Source organism: Grus americana, chromosome 1 (genome assembly GCF_028858705.1).
Source record: "Grus americana isolate bGruAme1 chromosome 1, bGruAme1.mat, whole genome shotgun sequence".
NCBI lineage: Eukaryota > Metazoa > Chordata > Aves > Gruiformes > Gruidae > Grus > Grus americana.
The window spans coordinates 22,359,896-22,378,977 of NC_072852.1; the positions used below are offsets into that span (position 1 = coordinate 22,359,896).

Consider the following 19,082-nt stretch of genomic DNA (forward strand, 5'->3'; position numbering starts at 1 on the left):
CATCATCTTTAAGAAACTTTAATCATCTCCTGATTTTAAAAAGCTAGTGCTTGAGAAAATATCTCTGTTATAGAAAATAAGCATTTAAGAATACGAAAGTCCTTAGTAGTAATGCTATTACTGTTACATTAAAAATCTTACACATAACAAGCAGTTCATGGCTCCTGATGAGTCATTAAGAACACAGGAATTACAGCAATTAGTTGGACCCACCTAGTTCAGTGTCCCATCTCTGACACTGACTTGTACCATCTGCCTCAGAGGGAAGTTTTGGGAACCTCCTCCTGGTCAGCTGACAGAGATGGAATTATCCACCCACTAATGTGGACCACATTATCCAAAAAATATAAAGTATGGCAGAATGCATGAAGCATGAGGTTAATATCCTCTATACAACACAGTGATCATGTATTACAGTTCTGATATTCTTGATATGCACACAGTTTCTCATATTTTTTTCTAAATATCCACAAATTCTTGATTAAAACAAAAACTTGTGACAAAAAGTTCCACATTGAAATCAAATACTGTGCCCAAAAAGTTCTTTAGTCAGTTTTCAGTGTTCCATCATTTTCATGTAATACGCAGACCCATTCTCTCTGACTATAAAGTAGAGGGGAATTCCCAGACTGCCATCTCTGGAGCCTTTCATTATTTTATATGCTTTCATCATACCCTTCACATTTGTTAAAAGGAAAATATGAATAAGGAAAATGCATCCAGACTGCATGAATCACCACACACTGATTATTTAATTGATTTACCTTGAGTGGGCTTGCTGTGAGTTTTTAAGTGGAGAAGAAACCTAAACTAGCATTATGCAAGGGCTTGCACAGAGCGCTACATTTAGATTACAGATTCAAGCCCCCTCCTTTTTAGTATCAGGCTTCCAAATCTGAAGCTGCAGTTAATTGACAGGTATTCTTAGACAACAGGGAAAATCTGCCAGAGGAATCACTATGAACTGGGAGGAGAGGTTGGGTGGGTGGGTAGGTGTTTTTGGCAATGCTCAGACTGAGCCTTCTCTTCGCTTGACTCCTTTTAGACTTTTTAGGTCTACTAGTCAATCCACTCCTGCGTTCTTCACCTTAAACCCCACAGCCTTAGTTCACTCTGAACTCACTAACTTCTACAAGGCCTTACTTTCAGGGCTTGGAGATTTCAGAATATTCTGACTCTGTCAGCGTATCTGAATTTACCTCAAATCATAATAATAACCTCACCGTACGTCTGCGGTGGAGGGAAGTATTACCGTCCCATTTGCAGAGGTGGGGAGTTAACAGCAGGGCTGTGCTGCAATCACTACGATGACAGCACTGCGTGCCTACTTGCCAAGGACTGTTTTTAACTAGTTACCTCACGTACCAACAGCAAGGTAAATATAGGTGTGGCATGCAGAACTTGGCACTGGATGCAAAATTCTCCCAGGAAGCAGAGAAAACAGACAGCCACACAAGTTGCCCTTGCAGTAGCTAATTAAAAGCTAGTTGAGGTATGCGAGTCCGTTGCTGGGACAACTGAGGAAGGTGAGCATATCTAGCGCTCATGCAGACGTCTACATTCAGTCAGGTGAATCCCATCTCAGTTTCCAAATGAAAACACACTTCACATGAGATGCTGTCTTCCACACAGTCAACACCTAATTCTTCTTTTGTTATCATTCATACTTACCACAGTGGATATCACAGATCTCAAGTGGAACTGAATAATCTACATCTGTCCTCCAGCCCTTTTAAAAGAAAGAATTGAGGCTTATTCCTCTTTCAGCAGAACTGTTACTAAAAACTTGTGTTGACAAAATGAGATCACTTTATTAGTTTACTCAAGTGACTGCATTTTTTAATCTCTGAGTAAATAAATGCATATGGAGACTGCTGGTCTAGTGTATATTTAGTGAGTTGCAATCACTTTCAGGTTTCTAAATAATAAAGCTAATCGGATTTCTTAACTTTTTTGGGGGGAGGGAGAACTATATTCTGACAGATAATGTCTTATTTACAAAATAAATTATTTATGCAGGAAAACATCCGTTTTACCACCAAATCTGATTTTTCACAAGGGAAAGAAGAACAACTCTCCTTACCCAGAAGGTTCTTGCCAATCTCACTTTCATCTTGCCCCTTTCTTCCCAGCAGCAGAAAGTGAAGCTGACAAGGACCTTCCAGGGCAGCTGCTGGAGCCCCACAGCTCCAGCTGTCAGTCTCCCTTGTCCCAGTGTCTGCTGAGAACATTAACTCCAGAGAGGAATAAACTTATCAGCTTCATGCTCATTTTCTCTTAATGTTGTCTTAATTAAGTTCAGCTATGGAAATAGTGTGCAAAAATGTCAGAAATAATTTGCTCAGCTCTACTTTCAGGAGTGCTAATTCTAGCATGCTATGCACTTACTGTGCTGTTTGCTATTGCCTAACCTTTTCCAGTTAATGCCAATTTTTGAAAAATTCATCTATGATTTACTTGGATCTTTTGATACCTTGGAACTTTTTATTACAAAGGAACGTATAAAGACAGGATTAACAATTTCCTGATGATATCCCTTTATCTGCCACTGACAAAGGAGCAAGATCATGGAGAGCAACTTCTCTGTTAATTAATGTCATCTCAACAAGAGGTGGTGGCAGCACATCAGGATATAAATAATGCTCTTTGCCAACTCCATTCGCACAGTAATCAGATGTGGCTGGGAGGAGGAAGCTGCGAGAGTGCCTGCTGGTTTTCTTTTTTTTTTTTTTTTGGATGATTTGTTTATTTTGTACAGACTACCTGGCAAAGTCAAGACACATACCTGAATGCAAATTGTTGACCCACACATTTCCCGTGACATAGCGATTGATACAGAACCTCCCTAGTGAAAAGAAAAAAAATTGAAAACTATTATTTTCCATACCCTGGGATAATGAAAATGTGTTGTGTTTGTGTCTCTCCAGCTCTTTGGTTCATTTGCCAATAATGCTACATGTTCTACTGCATCAGAAAATTAATGAAGTATATATGGAAGGCTATTTATTTTCAGAGATATCCCCAGATCTCAATGACCATTAGCAGCTAGTGTAGTTTTGCCAAGCACAGTTTGGGCAGCACAAGAAGAGGGCTAATGTTCCTGCATTTTATGAAGCATTGTAAGGCAGGACGCCTTCCCCACCGTGGCTGCTCACACCACGTTAGACACTGAGTGTCTTCACTTCTTTTCTCTGGTGTACAAGAGTTGAAGGAATGACCCTTACTTTACAGTTCTTCTGGATTTCCCATCATATTGTATGCTGAGAACATGTTCAGCCTTAGGGTAAAATTGTCCTAAATGACTGTTCTGACAATGTTTGATTGTTTTTTGTTTGTCCTCAAAATAATGTTAGTTACTCTACTAATAGCTATGAATCCTACAGTGCTTGCTTTATTGTGTCAAACTCCTAAAATAACTTGGGGTAAATTAGGTGAATATGTTCTGTTTCGAGCAGGGTGAACAGGGATTACTAGGTAGAGAATGAACTTTGGTTTCTGGGAACACAGAGCTAAGTCATGATGAAAACTTAACGTATATTGCTCATGGTGTTGAGACAGGGACTGTATGTAATTTACATGGGCTCCCATTCTGTCACAGTAACAGAGGACATAACAGCTTTGTCCCGAAGGGAACAAAACAGCATTTTTAAATGCATCAGTGCCCTTCATGAAACACACAGTTCAATAACTAGCTGTGATTTGTTGGTGCTCCACCATTACCCTTCTAACTTAGCAATTCACACAGGGAACCTTTAAAACCAGAAAGTCTGAACTCCACAGATTTCATGTGAAATAAGCTGGTTGAAGGGAATCGCCACCATAAGTGTTCACTGAACATAGTGTTTGACAACTCTTCTACAGAAGTCCGTCTCTGCCAGTAATACAGCATTTCCCCAGATATCTTGTCCCATTAGGACAGACTCTTGGTAGTGCCACCAATGCCTCTGTGGTCTCTGTTGACTAGGATAGCCTTTCCCCATGATTATTCTCCCAGGCCTTTCCCCATGATTATTCAGCTGTGGGGTCTCCTGCAGGACCAGCTGTCATGTTCCACCTAAGCATGTCCACAGCTTAAGCAGCAAAGTCCAGAGCTGAGAAACTCTGCTCTTAACACCTGATCTGTTACACTCAGCACCAGAAACATAATAAAGATCTAAACTGATTCATTAGAAAATAAAATCATCTTTCAGTGTCCACCCCTTTGAGTTTAAGAAGTCCTTATTCATAGCTACCAGCTTGTCAACAACCTCCTAGTACGTGCACCCTGCACACCGAGATACTTAAAAAAAATCACAGTTGCAGCATGTACCTGAATACAGTGGCAAAGAAAGAAGTACAGATGGAATATATCCTAAAAAGAGGACAGGCGTAGGAGCTACAGCATGCTTGTGTCTTCTAAAGCACATACCCCTACAAGTGGAGTGAAGTCAATGGGCAGAGTCAGGAATAACCATAGAAATAACAACATCCGGATTTCTCAATTTTCTCAAAATTCATCATATGACATCTCATATACCTGGTTGGTGGAGCAGACAGCAGGAGCACACATTTGGGGGTGGACATAGTACTACTGAGGAGCTGGCTGCTGAACGAGCAGGATGCCTTTCAGTGTTGTGGTCCTAGCAGCTCCTAGGACCTATCCTGCTAATATTCGCCTATTTGAAAAATAATGCTATGGCCACTCTTCTGCTCTTTGATTCCACTTTCCAGATGGACCTCTCAGTAGTGCACAGGTCAGGCCAACAAAGTAACTCTGGTAGACAGGGTCAAAGGGCAAGAGCAAGCCACAGAGCTGCACTGAAAACGTATGAGATACAGACCCAGTTACAACAGAGAGTCTCTCCTTTGCATGACTAGCTGCTACCTGAAGCAGAAATTTCACTCTCCCATAGTCTTTTCCCTCTCTCCCTCACTTTGATGGAAGAAGCAGTTGTGTAGTCCAGTCAGCCAGCACAAAAAACTAATGTGACTAAAAACTTAACTTTTTTCTTTGTGTGGAGTTTGTTTTGGCAGCTGTGAGATATGGAGTGGCTCAAGGTCATCATGAATTTACGCCTCAAGTCTTACGTTTCATGATGTGAGATTTGCCAAGTTAGCTGTATCAGTGACCCATATATGAAGTACTAACACTAACATTTGCTATATACATGATACAAATACTACACCACAAAAATGATGTTAAAAGAATATTAAGGTTTCACTCAATAGTCACTTCCTTTGATGTGACTCATTTGACTTCAAGATCCTTATTTACTTCTTGCATCAATTTGAGATCAGAATTAGAACTACATGCTTTAAAAATGTTCCAGTAATTGTTCCAATATGTGCATACATGGGTTTATTAATGTTTTCAAGCTGCAGAGCGATAAATGGAATAATAAATGAATGCAGTAAGATATGTTTAAAAGTCTTACAATGTTTAAGAAATAACATATACAAACCACAGAGGCTGAATGGTGCATCCCAACAGATTCACATGAGGCCAGCTGCGTCCTGTTACACACAAGCACTGAGAACTGTGCCTTCATTTGGGATGTGAAGAAAACTTGTATTTGTTCTGCAACTGCAGCAGTTCTCATTTTCCAAGCTAATATCAGGGGAAAAGACTTACTTTTAGATGTACAAGGACCATATATTATAGTCTAAATTGTTATATTTAAAATAAATGCCTTTTTAATTAGTTAAGTGCCATCAAATTACATGCAAGCAATTATTTTGATTCCCACAAGTCACTTTTTATACTGATAAACTGATGATCTACTGGGGATACATAGAAGTAGCAAGCTGACAAATCTCTTTGCCATAATTTACAGGCTACAGTGATGTGAACACATCTCGCTTACTGGAGAAGGCTCATATCTAGTAACTGATTTAAATATTTTTCACGATTTAATATCATCTAATTAAAAATATATATTTACCTGGAAATTCTCCATGAGCAAATGGACATTTAACCCAAGAGCCTTGCTTGGTTGTAAACTGAAAGCAGAGAAATCTGTTAGGAAAACTGATTTTTCTATTTCAATCTGTGGCTACAACTTCAACTAGAGATGAAGTTCAGTACATTGCAGAAAGTTGCAGAAGGTGAATTCACAGCTTTCCTGGTCTACGGCATCTTCCAACTCTTGATTTAAATTAGATCCCCCAATTCTTCAGATATTTATGCACATGCTTATTTTACAGAAACATGTAGTCCCACTGACTTAAAAGTAATCTAAAAGAAAACAATAATATGCCTACATTAACCTTATGTGGCATTCTTTTCTCAACTAGAATAGTAAAAGGTACTCCAATAAATGGAGCGTATCCATCATTTTATTACCAAATATTTAATATGGAAAACTTTATATGCTAAGTTTAGTGCATGCTTCAGAGTTTGCATTGACCTAAAAACATTTTTTTCACTGCTTTTCTCAAGCAGAGAATAGAGGGCACAATCTGACCTGTGTCTTATCTATCACTGCTGCTGCACTTGCAAAGAACCTCCTTTTAATCTAATCTTTCGCATTTCCTTCATTCTTACTTCCCATTCATCATAGCTATGAAACAAAGTATTGATCCTAAAGAGTATTAGCAACTCATTCTTTTAGAGCTGACAGAAAGAGGGCAGTTAATAGGTGTTTTACAATGAAATTCCTTTACCTTCATGCAAAGTCTCGGGTGAGTGTCCACACGAGAATATTTAACCTGCTTGAAAAGAGACCGCTCAGCATTAGCTAGTTTCATTAACTAGTTTCACAAAATCAATTACCCAAAATTTTCATAGTTTTATTACTGAGAAAGGAACCAGTTTGCTTACTTTATAAACATCCTAGGAAGTTAAACACATAAAATAGTAAGAATAGAAACAACTGCTACTTTGGATTACTGAATAGTTTGCTTCTTTTTATCTGTAACATGTAGCATTCCTAATAGTCAGTCTGACCCATTAGAGCTACATTAAGTGATTCTATGGTGGCTCGTGTGCAAAATTCTGATTACACAGTCATCTTGTTTCAGTCCCTTATTTACCATTCATCAACTCAGCAGAACATTTAAACGTATACCCACAAGTGTTGTTCCACCTACGGTTCAGAAATTTTTCAATTTTCCGTATCCCTATTCCAGAAGAGACTTAAACGTAGACTGAATTTTAGACACCCACTTAAGTGGCCTACAAAATGTTGCTTTCTTGATTAACAGCTGTTTACCCGCCAGGGGCTTCACTATAAAAAGCCTTGCCTCCTATAAATAATTACTACCCATGTAAGTGATCTTACTTAAACACCGTTGCTCAAGTGACTGAACACAATGGACCCTGCACACAACACATGGCATCGTGACCAAAATAACACCTCTGTCCTGTAACTTCTTTGAGAAGAACATAATGGATGTCCTCGGGTATGTCTACCATAGGGTCACAGAAGATAGTTCCGTAAGAGTTCGCTCAGATACGGAGACAGCATTGCCATCAACACAGGAAGCCCCACCCTAATTAGAGAGAAGAGTTATGTAGCTTTTGGGCCTCGGTCGGTACATGTGCATGCTATTAGAGCGTGCAGCATTGTGTGGATTTACTGGGGGAGCTGGCACTGTGTGAGGAATCTCTGCAGTAGTCTCCAGCACACTATAGAGATGTTCTTCAGGGTTACAGTACAAGAAATGGATCAAATTCAATATCGAACTTTTTAGAATTAATTAGAAAAAAAGGCAAAATGCATCCTGTCCATCAATATTAATAAATACAGGAAAACATTCATCATCTGTAATAAACTAATCTTGGATTGTGTTCTGGGTAATAGATAGGACCATTACCAGCCAAACCTCATTTCAGGCATCTTTCTTTTTTTCTGGGTTTTTTTTTTCTTTTCTTTTTCTTTCCTGCAAGCAGTGAGTTGTGCTTGTTGTCAGCAGATGATGAATCCCATGAGGACCACTCACATGTATAAAATTAAATATATTTGTTTTTGCAAGATCAAAGCTGTGTTGAAACCCATAAAATGGTGAATCTGAACAATCACTAAACACTTGGCCAGGAGTTCCTAATCAAAAAAATATTCAACAGTCTTGAGTCAGCCCCCCTCCAAATCATGCCATCAGAATAATATTCATAAATTTTCAAAAATTAATGATTTGTATTTGATTTTATTTGCCTTTTCAGTTGTTACCTCAAGTTTACTGGCTTCTCTCCACAATCAGGAAAGTTTGAAACCTACTTTTCAAGATGAAATCCAGAAATCTAACTAATCTCATAAATCCAGTGCGGTCAGCATCATGAGACTTCAAGATTGAATTATTGAGCAGTTCAGGATACATGCAATGTAAACCTTTTTCCACTTTAGAACATAAGTGCTGGAAGAACTAAGGAACCCAATATTTCAATACCCACAATTTCAAGACATTGGACCAGTTTGAAGAAGGCACTTCAAAGAGATCTTAATAGAGTACAGAACAATCATGTCCTACCAAGGTACCGTTATGTGTCCAGTAAGATTTAAAGAGATTTAGCTTCATCTCATTTACATTTTTGGTGTCTCAATGTTAAATATCCAAATGTGATCTAATCACAATAGCTCTTGCCATAATCAGTGAGAAATCCCTCCAACCTTTCTTATATGCCTGTCTTCAGATGAGAAGAGTTGTCCTCTCAATATGTCTGTTTCATCTACTTACTTAAAAGGGAATCTGAGACAAACAGCATAGACTTGAGCACCTATATTTTAGACAGCAAAGTTAGGGCAGATGAATCATGCCTTTACTATAAATGAAAAGCAGACCCTATTTACACCAAAGAATTTAGCAAACATTACTAGCTTCACAGTCATCTCCCCTTTTTATTTCTTCATAGTGAGTCAGTCACTATTTGAATAAATCATGTGGTTAGTGCTCAAGAACAGACTGTGATTATGAATACTTTTAAGTATCAGAGAAGAGAGGAATCTGCAACTGCTCTTATTCCAAAGTCTAGCTCTTCATCATGCCTTTGGTCATGGCCTTCAATCTCAGAGTCTGAATAAATCTGCATAGCTCTTACTTTCTCAGGTGAATTTTTTGAAGTGTTTTGTATATCTTCACAGTGGTTGTTAGACTTCATTAACCTGCATAGGTTAACCATGACAAGCACAGGACAGGCTGGCTCCCAAGCTAGGGTTTGTGTTGCTGGGTTGTAAACAATATTATCCCATAGCGCCTTCGTATCTGTGCACAAAGAGTGGAAACATTATTCAAGATGAAAATGAATCAAAATTGTTCATAAATCTGGTATCTATACATGTGCTTAAAACCAAAAGCATTGCTTTTCCATCTCCTCACCATTTTCACCAGTCAGAACCGTAATCGTTCACACTGTGACAGTGTAAAACTTGAATTCATCCCACCAAAGTGTTGGCATTTACCAGAGGTACTCAAACTGAGAGCTCAGTCTTAACCAGTCTCCTGCTAAGGTAATAGATCGGCATCACCAGGGAATGACGTCTCACCTCTTACATGGCTGCACTGGAAGTGCATTCTCTGCAACACAAGTAAATTCCTAACCGAGGACCTTCAGTTAACAATGTATGGTAAATTGGAATGAATCCATACATTTGTGACTAGAGGTCATGGTATTGGAGACTCAAACTCTGTGTGTTTTGTGTAGGACTTACATACACTCAACATATATGTAAGAAGATAAATTCAAGCCTTTAGCTGAATATCAAGAACTCCACTAGTAAAGAAAGCTGTGTGAATAATTCACAACAAATAATTTTTCTACAGCATTTAGATAAATCTTCTTTCTATGTATACTGGGCACACTGTAATTTCAGAGCTAGTCAACATATATTTAGAGATAACTTGAATTGGCACTATTATAAAATAAAAGATGTCTTATTTGATTGGTCAAATTAGTCACTTCATACTGACTTTCTTTTCCATTTAGCTGCATATGGATGAGAGAATCTCCAGCATGAAATTCAAACTGATATTTCAGCTCATACTTCAAGAAGTAATTTGGAAAGTTTTTCATTTATTTCTGCAGCTATTTGTGAAGAAAATCTTGAAAACACGGCCACTTAGATGTTCAAGAGGAGGGAACAAACAACAACCATGACTAGAAAATGTAGCAAAGTGAAGAAGCACAATCTACATCAAAGAGCGGAAACACTAGCTGTCCAGGTTCAACTCCTTTAAAGTATAACAACAATTCCAATTGGTATTGTTTCTCTCAAAAATGTCCTGAAATAAAACCTTTTGATATTTTCTAATAGAAATCTTCCAGACCCTTTAATTTTGCGAAGCCTCTTGCTGTCTTAACTTCATGTCCCAATGCGTATACATCAAAATACTGAAACTTTCTATGAAGTGGAAATTTTTATTCTGTTTTCAAAAAACTGCTCAAAAATGTGATTCTTTTAAAAATATACTGTATGTAATAAATGGGCATGTACTATAAAGCTAATATTTAGAGAATATTTAACCCGATTGCAAAGTCCTCGATTCCAACAGTTCTGACAGTTTTCACAGCTACACTTTGAATGTTACAGGAGTCTGTAATAATGTAGGTGTAATGTAAGTGTAATCCTAATAATTAAGAGAATAGCACCACAATTAAGACTTCTCAGGTTTGTTTCCAGGACTGCTCATTGACTTATTGCCTGAGTTTCCTTCTGTTTTACTCCTTTGTGGCATTTACTTACTTATGCCATAATACTCATTCATATTCAGTCTCATATAATTACATTGTTCAGTAACCAATAGACATTCATTTTTTCTTCTCTTACTTACATTAACCCAAAAGACTTATAACAGAGAGGAGCTTCTTTCCAATACACAACTGTTAATAACCTCCTACCACAGAACCAAGTCTATAATCCCAACTTTATTACAGCAGTGATAATTGAGCCCAAAACCAGAACCATTTTACTTTAGATATGACAGCAAACAGAGTTATCAGTTAGGAAAAAGAAAGATTTAAAAAGAAAACAATTTGGCTCAAAAGCTGGAACTCTTTATACACTTAAATAGCTGGGTCCTAGTGTCTGAAAAATTACTTGAGATATATTTTATATTCTATATTCTGCCATAATAAAGTAAATCAGAAATTAAGGCTGGGCTAACTAAAGAGGAAATTGCTTCCATTTTAACACAAATGTATCAGCCCTGCAAGAATGTAAAAGGATTGCAGTGAATGTCTACACAGTGTAATGGAGTTTGGATGTCCTGTTATGGGTTGATGTTTTTATTCTCTCTCAAGATTTTCTTTTGGGTTTTTTTAAATCAAATACTAAAATCCCTTATTAGCATAGTCTGGGGAAAAATATTGTTGTACTTATCTTGGACTTAACACAATAAAACACTTTTTCAGGCTACACTTTTTTCTATCTGCCTGGTAAAAATTTCACTAAAGACCTATATTATATGACAATTTCTTTTTCAGCTGCCATCTCAGACCAAAATCTGACTTTGCTGGAACACTTTGTGTAAATAATTTTCAATTTAGTATGGGAAATCCTATATGCAGTTAACTGTCTTCTTTTTCAACTCCCTGCTCCCTCCTTTAAGTTGGGTGTCGGACACCTTCTTCAAATCTCTCCTTGAGACCCTCTTCTCCTATCAGCATTTCAATGCTGACCACAGTGGTTTTTCTTTCTCCTGGCCAGTTTGTGTGTGACTTAAGAAAATGTGGGAAATGACTAGAAAGTTACTTTGTGTTTACATTGGCATAAGCGTAGTGAACAATTTGTAATTTCATCCACCCACAGTATAACAAACCAATATGACGATTTCCTTGAAGTTTTGCAATGTATGGTTTTCACCTAAGATGAATTTCAAATTGTGACATACTACTGGAGCTGCTGAAAATCACTCGTATGAGGAGTAACCACACAATACTTGCCATTTTCAAACGGGCAAAGTTGTATCCTCCTTGCATCTGGAATTGCCAGCCAACCCTACAACCCAAAAAGTGGCCATTAGCTAGAGATTCTCAGATACACCAGTTTTTAACATTTCAGACTGAATGTGACAGAAAACCTTTCCACCAAAGATAAAGATGCTATGTTTATTAGAAAGCTCTGGAAGTAATTTTTTAAAGGATGTTTTGCACTAGAAATCTATTTTATTGTTCATCATTAGGGGAATTGGAGCTGATGAACTAAGGTGATCCCTTCTAGCACTATATTCCCACTGTTTCTGAGTCATATATTTAGCCCAATTTCATTTAGAAAGTCTTCCAGTTTGATTTTCATTAAGTTTCTTACAGTGTCATTACTTTCTAAGAGTATCAAAAGACATTCAGGAATCATAATTTCAGATCTCCCAGCCTTTGTTATGGTAAAGCATGTATCCTTAAAATCTGAGGGCTAACTCTTAACCCAATCTGCAAGCATATGTACATGGCTGTTACTATACCCTAATTATTTAGGTTCATGTGCATATGTTTCTGTTACTCCTAGTTCCCATCTGTTTGCTCAGCAATTGTATTGTGGGATTCTCTGTCTGTATGCTGAGAGGAATCATACCTTTCCAGTGACCTCATATCCTTCAGACTGGAATAAAAAACTCTAGCCCTAGGCTTGGAAAAGACCTTGTGGCTCAACGCGCATGTTAAAGTATGTGATTTTAGGTGCCCACAACGTACGCATCTGTGTGACTAAAGTGCCAAATTACTATTACAGTAGCCATATGAAGATCTATCCAAAGCAGCCAGTGGACTCTACAGTGCGATCCAGCACATCCCAAAATAGCCATCTACATTTGGTCAGCTGAGTGACTGACTGCGTTAACTAGATCTCCATTAACTATAAGAGTTTCGACATCTAATTCAAATGTATCTATCTACATCTGGACATCTACATTTAGGTATCTTAATCCACAAGGTAAATCAGACCCCACAATTCGCTGAGAAATTAGGTCACATAGTATCTTTATATCTTAGCAATAGCATTTTAAATTGGTTTGGTGACTTTTTATTCCTTTTTATGAAAGATATTCCAAAATCTCACTTCTCAGATTATAAGAAAAAAATCCGTATCTATCCTGAATATATTCATGCAATTAAGTTTATCCCCCTTCATTCTTGTGGCAAGAATGGCTTTAGCTTAAAAAAAATCTCTTCTTTTTCCTTATAATTGGCCCTTCTGATGTGTATTTAGACAACAAACATGTTGCATGTGTTTTACCAGGTTAATGAAAACTTGTTCTTTGAATCTCCTTTATAAGAAAGTCTCTCATTCCCCAACCATTCCAGATTTTTTATTTACATCTTCCATTTGAATTAATCTTTCTTGAATATGGATACAAGAATTGCCTACAGTATTTCAAAGAAGGCCTTGCCCATATACTTGCCTGCTAACATGGAATAATCTAAACCACTAGACCTTTCTTCACATTTACATCATGTAACCATGTTAGTTTAATCATCCTGCAATGAACTATTACATTCAGATCTTTTTTTCCTCCACTGTTATTTCTAAATGAGGACTCACATCTTACAGCAAGAATTCTTTTTATTAGAGCAACTGCATGAACTTGCACTTCATACATTACACTTAATCCTCCTTTAGTTATTTCATGTATGAAGTTCTCTAGTCTCTTCCAATTATCCCGACCCTCTTCCATTTTGATTACACCTCTCAACTGTATTATCAGCAAATGTCATTAACATGTTCCCACCTTTTGTGCCCATGTCATCGATGAAAACATTTAGATAAGAACTGTTCTAAGTGTGGTTCTTAAATAACCTTCCTACTAGCACAACCCCATTCAACAGGAGTAGTCGAGTTAGTTAGCCCTCCAGCTAGGTATTATCTACTGTATAAATCTTGTTCTCACCCCCAGCTTCCTCAATTCTTCTTTTAGCTTCTCATGCAATACTATATCAAGTGCTATGCTGAAATTCAGTCAGATTAAATTTTCTGTTTTTTCATTGCTTATAAAAAAAATCAGTCAAATTAATCTTACACAATACTTCCCATAAATTAATGTAAATTGTATCCCATTTTCTTCTTATCTCCATGTTTTAATTAGTGTTTCCTAAAAAATCTCTTCTACATTTACATGATCATAAGGTCAGACAAGCCTTAGTCAAAAACTTCGGTCTAAAGCCTTTTTCTACAGATTTTTTCCTCCTTTCTTTGCACAAATCCCAGATAAAATTTCTTTAGTTAGAAACACAAGTATATACCAAATTCCAGACTGTATTACCTCAATGCAAAGACAAGGAAGTAGCTGAGAATATTTCAGAGAAACCGATTTTAAAGATTCCTTCCCTTTTATCTGAAATGAAAAAGACGGTCATGAATCCAGGAGAGTAAATTTCTTTTAATAAAGCTAAATAAAGATATAGCAGGGCATTTCCTATAACTATGACCTCAGTGAGCATTTCCATCTACAAGCCAACTCTGACCAGTTCAACAAACTGCTTTGAGCTTTAACTCACCACAGCAAATGCCCCTACATCTTCACAGGTAAACCATTTGTGGCACAGGCGAACGTAATAATCTTGATCTCGAAGAAAGTGGGATACATTCACTGATATAATTTTTCTTGCCCTGTCTACATTATAATCAAACTTTCCAGCTGAAAAAGAAAATTCAAGCATGAAATTATTACATCTATCTTTGTTACTTTATTATTTCTGATTTTGTTATTTCTTTATAAAAGGTAGAGAATGTATTTCATAACTTGATAGAAATGAAATTCAACATCTATAGATTCTTATCTAGGATGTTTGAATTAATTATTTTTATATCCTGATATTCCTAAGTGTATTCTTATTTTATGAGATATAATAACTTTCATAAGAATAAATTTCAATAGTATTCAGTTTTAAATTATCACTGGCAATACTGAGAGGCCAGGACACCTGCTGATTGTACCTCAACCTTAGTACTTGAAATCTTCTGTAGTTCATGTGCAAACACTTGAAATGCATACACTAATACTACTACAAAAGCTGATTATCCCAAGGTTGCAATTTCATTACACAGAGAATATGTGCAACTATGTTAGACAAATACAATATGTGGGGGGATGTTTTATTTTTTTAATATTCACGGGTATGCGAAAATCAGGATAGCAGTTTGGCAAATTAATTTCAACCTATTTATGAGATCTGTCTGTAGACCAAATATAAAACGAGCAATTCAAAGTGCATGAAAAGGACACAAACCTATTTCCAAAAGTTTAAGTATTAAATAGGTTGTCAATATCTTTATCTGCTATCTAGCATTCCTAGTCAATACAAAGAAACCCATTTTCCAGGACATTATCTATCAACTACATGGTAATTATAAGTAGTGGTAGTTGTAAATCATCTTTTTTTTTCTCTCTGCTTGTTCAGCTATGAAAACATATCATTGTATAGGTCACCAGAAATATCTCACAGCTTTAACTTATATAGAAGATCAGCTCACCCAGACAAGCTGGAATATATTTTCCCACATCACTGTTCCTGCAATCTGCAAAACAGAAGCCAGAGTTTTCTTAGGGATCTTTTATTTATATAACTGTGTAAATAAATTACCAAATTATCCAATAGCTCCCCAACAGGAAACCTCTCTCTTATATCCCTTTTTAAAGGCAGCTTTACATCTACTTCTAGATAAACAGCCAAAAAGAAAAGTACCCTTACCACACACAGAGATTATATCACAACTTGCCGTAAGGAGCTATCTCAGCAGTGTGGGGTTTCTACTGGAAAACCTCATCAGTAATTTAAGGTGGCAATCTAGGATATAACACTGCACTTCTTCACCTAACAATAATTTCATAGAATCGTAGAATTATAGAATGGTTTGGGTTGGAAGGGACCTCAAAGATCATAGAATCATAGAATCTTTAAAGTTGGAAAAGACCTCTAAGACCATCAAGTCCAACTGTCAAGTTTAACTGTCATCTAGTTAAAATTTAAGAAATAATAATAAAAATAATAATAATTTAATTATTCTTTCCTTGTAAGCTACTCCTGTTGTTTACCAGGCTTATTCCTCTGTTAGAAACAACTGTGTATTTTCGCTATTCTGACTCCACTCCAGGCTTACAAAGAAACATCCTATTTAGCTCCCAGGGAGCTCACCACAATGTGTGCCAAGCAGCACTTTCAGAACTAACATCTAATATTTGTAACTCCAAAACTTAAAGCTCGATTTAAGAACAATAAATCAGCTCATAATCTGCTGCCTAGTGTTTTCGTCGCTCCTTGCTTAACTCAGTATTAGATCAGCACTTTGCTCTCATTTCCCCACGCAGTTCTTTTCCCTAGAGAAATATTTCTTATTTTCATTTGTTTACTCACCCTTATAAAGTGTCTTAAAACTGGCCTTTATAAAACCTTATTTCCCCCCCTCTTTATTCACAAAGTACATATCTACGTCAACAGTGAATCAGGACTTATCAAGAAAATTAAAGGCTTTTTAAACACAAAAAGGCTTTACTTCTACGAAGGCATGAAACAGATACTGTGTGCAAGGGATGATACTGTACCAAGGGGCAAGGGCGAGAGCCGCCCACCCACTCTGGACATGGGAAGGCAGGACGATCCCGGGCACTGGATCAAACAAGGGGTCTCATTTTGGTTTTTTGCACCACCGTTTGGTGCACTTGTCTTCATTAGCCACACTGTATCTTGCTTGGACCACAGTGCTGAATCTATTTTTATATGCATACAGTAGGCACTTTACCCCCAAAACATGGAAAAATGTCACCTTATCCAGTTACATAAATACAGGTGATAGAATGCCTAATGAAAGTGAAAAGAAATTTCTTTACACTTTCTTATTAAGCTTTCCTCAATCTCTGAAACCACCTGCAGCCTAACTATGAAGAGAAGCGGAGGCTCCATCTTATGCCCAGAGAGCACACAGGACTGAACCTGCAGGCAGAGAAAGAGCACACGCCAACCACAAGAAGGCCAGTTAGGACAAATGCATAGTGTAGTTCCGTTTTCCATGTACTTTTAGATATAAACTCTGGTCTCTGGTTTTTATAGCAAGTCAGACATTTATATGCACAAAATAAGTCATCAAAACATAGAATAAGACTGGTCGTGGCATACATGATCTACCATCAGTTAGATCAGTGTATCCCAGAATGTGGTTTGGCTTTGCATTTGTGGGGGTTTTTGGGTTGGGTTGGGTTTTTTTCTTTGAAAAGATGTTTCTTGAAAAACATCTGGTTTAAGATGTTTTCCTACCTTCAACATAGTATTCCTGACTCAGCTTGACTTCACAGTAATTTGGTACTGTTTTCATGGTCACATAGATGTGTTGTGCTACATTGACTTCAATGCAATTGAATTGTACCTGTACCTGTTTAAAACATTTATAAAATCAAGTCTGTGCGTGATTTCCAGAATACACGAAAACCACTGGTTATCACAGTTAAGCAAGCAATTTTCTTTGTTTAGATTTGTTTATATTTACAAGGAGCATTAAGCAGTCTCAGATATTGTAGCATAAGGAATGTAAAGTAGATACCACTTAATGAAAGGATTTCAAAGCGTATCATTACTTCTAATCCAGGACGTTGTTATCTTCTTCACTTCCAGAAATCCAAATATCTACAAGCTATCAAATAATCCTAAAAGCATAGAAATAAAGGTACCCAAAGCTTATTGAACTTCAAAGAGTCACAGTTTGAAGGCGTTTTACAAACACAAACACTTGCAGAATAGGAAAAAATGTCTATTTAAATATTTAATGGCAACTTCAGAAAATTTATTCATTCCAGTTTGTGAGAGAGAATGTAATTTTGGAGACAAAAGTTGAGGTCCAATTAAGGCAGGTCATTCCCTCACTGATAGCAGTAACTGTTAAATTCCATACAGGTTTTCATGTTGGATATACTCCTATTTGGTACAATGCATTTGGAGGATAAAAGACATCTTGTGTCACCATTCTAGCCACCGAACTAAAACTGAGAAAATTTCATTAAATATGTTTGTTGAGTCTTGCCTATAAAACTTACTTTATTCTAAAAGCTATCAGTTATTCACTGGTGGCCGTGCATTCCCCGCAGGGACGTTTGATCATCAAGCAATACAGAGCATAAACTGCAATTGCAGTTTGGGAGAAGAACTTTGTTTCACATGTGCAATTAATATAGTATTTGCAAAGCACATGAAGTAACACATTTTGAATGGTATTAATAACAGTTATCCACCAGTAATTGAAAGCAAAAATTCATCTCTCTTAAACAGTTGGTCCAGGATGGTTCTTTTTTTTTTTTCCTCAGCTGCAAATTTTAGTAACAAATACTTCTGGGTTTAGTTTAGTAAAAAAATTGTACTCTGTTGTTGCAATTATTATCATGAGTTTAGGACAGATGTGTGCACATGCTTAGGCAGTTGGCTGTCTTCTAAATGTATATATTCCATTGACATGGTTGGACTTAAATAAATCATATGTATGCACTTAAAGTCCCTGTGGCATTGTGCTTCCTGGAGTTACAAAAGCTTCCCCACAATTTGGTGGGCACGAAAAGAAAGCTAGCGAGATTGATATGAAAATGCGACTTTGCAGAGGCAGCTTCTTCTGCAAAAAGGTAAGAGGAAGAAGTACAAAAATGGTGGAGAATTGAATTTATAGGTTATAAAAGGATGTTTTGTTATGGAATTTCATTTGACAATGCTGAAGCATACATTTCATTGCAGTTTTCCACAAAGTCAATAAGAGAAATAAATGAGAGATACAAAATATATATTTTTTTCCAAAGGCTCATAAACATTGTAATGAAAAACAACCCAAAAAAAGGAGTCTACCTTCTTTCCATTAGGCATCTTGCTTTTTTTCCTAGCAAATCTCACACTTGTGCACTGAGATTGCTGTGTGTCCAGTGAAAGAGAACATATTTCCAGCCCACGGATATTTTCTGAAATTAGTTAGGAATAGATTTCAAAAATATATTTTGAGCATCTTTAAGAAAAACAAAAAACAAATTAAAATATACCATATCTTAAGCTTTCCTTCTAAGTGAAAGGCATATGCATTTTTTCTCTGTTAAAGAAAGGGATGTTATATATAAACACACACATAGGGGTAGACACAAGGATTTAATACCAATTGCTATAAATTAAATTCTTATGCAAATTTAAAAATTTAAAATATAAACCTATTAACTCTGAG

General features: G+C 36.8%; 1 protein-coding gene across 3 annotated transcripts in view; it reads right to left on the minus strand.

The window, feature by feature from the left end:
• IL17REL (interleukin 17 receptor E like) overlaps positions 1-19,082 on the minus strand; it is a 47,292-nt gene that overhangs the window by 2,803 nt on the left and 25,407 nt on the right. The window contains exons 4-15 of one of the 3 annotated variants that reach the window (XM_054821493.1): positions 18,719-18,828; positions 17,153-17,267; positions 15,375-15,419; positions 14,399-14,538; positions 14,164-14,235; positions 11,855-11,909; positions 9,014-9,177; positions 6,643-6,687; positions 5,922-5,979; positions 5,442-5,587; positions 2,786-2,845; positions 1,672-1,729 (exon numbers count right to left, since the gene is read on the minus strand). In XM_054821493.1, the coding sequence (XP_054677468.1) occupies positions 1,672-1,729; positions 2,786-2,845; positions 5,442-5,587; positions 5,922-5,979; positions 6,643-6,687; positions 9,014-9,177; positions 11,855-11,909; positions 14,164-14,235; positions 14,399-14,538; positions 15,375-15,419; positions 17,153-17,267; positions 18,719-18,828 (1,068 nt within the window). Of the gene's footprint in view, positions 1-1,671; positions 1,730-2,785; positions 2,846-5,441; positions 5,588-5,921; positions 5,980-6,642; positions 6,691-9,013; positions 9,178-11,854; positions 11,910-14,163; positions 14,236-14,398; positions 14,539-15,374; positions 15,420-17,152; positions 17,268-18,718; positions 18,829-19,082 lie in introns of all 3 variants that reach the window. The other 2 variants (XM_054821484.1, XM_054821503.1) reach the window with 2 other exon arrangements.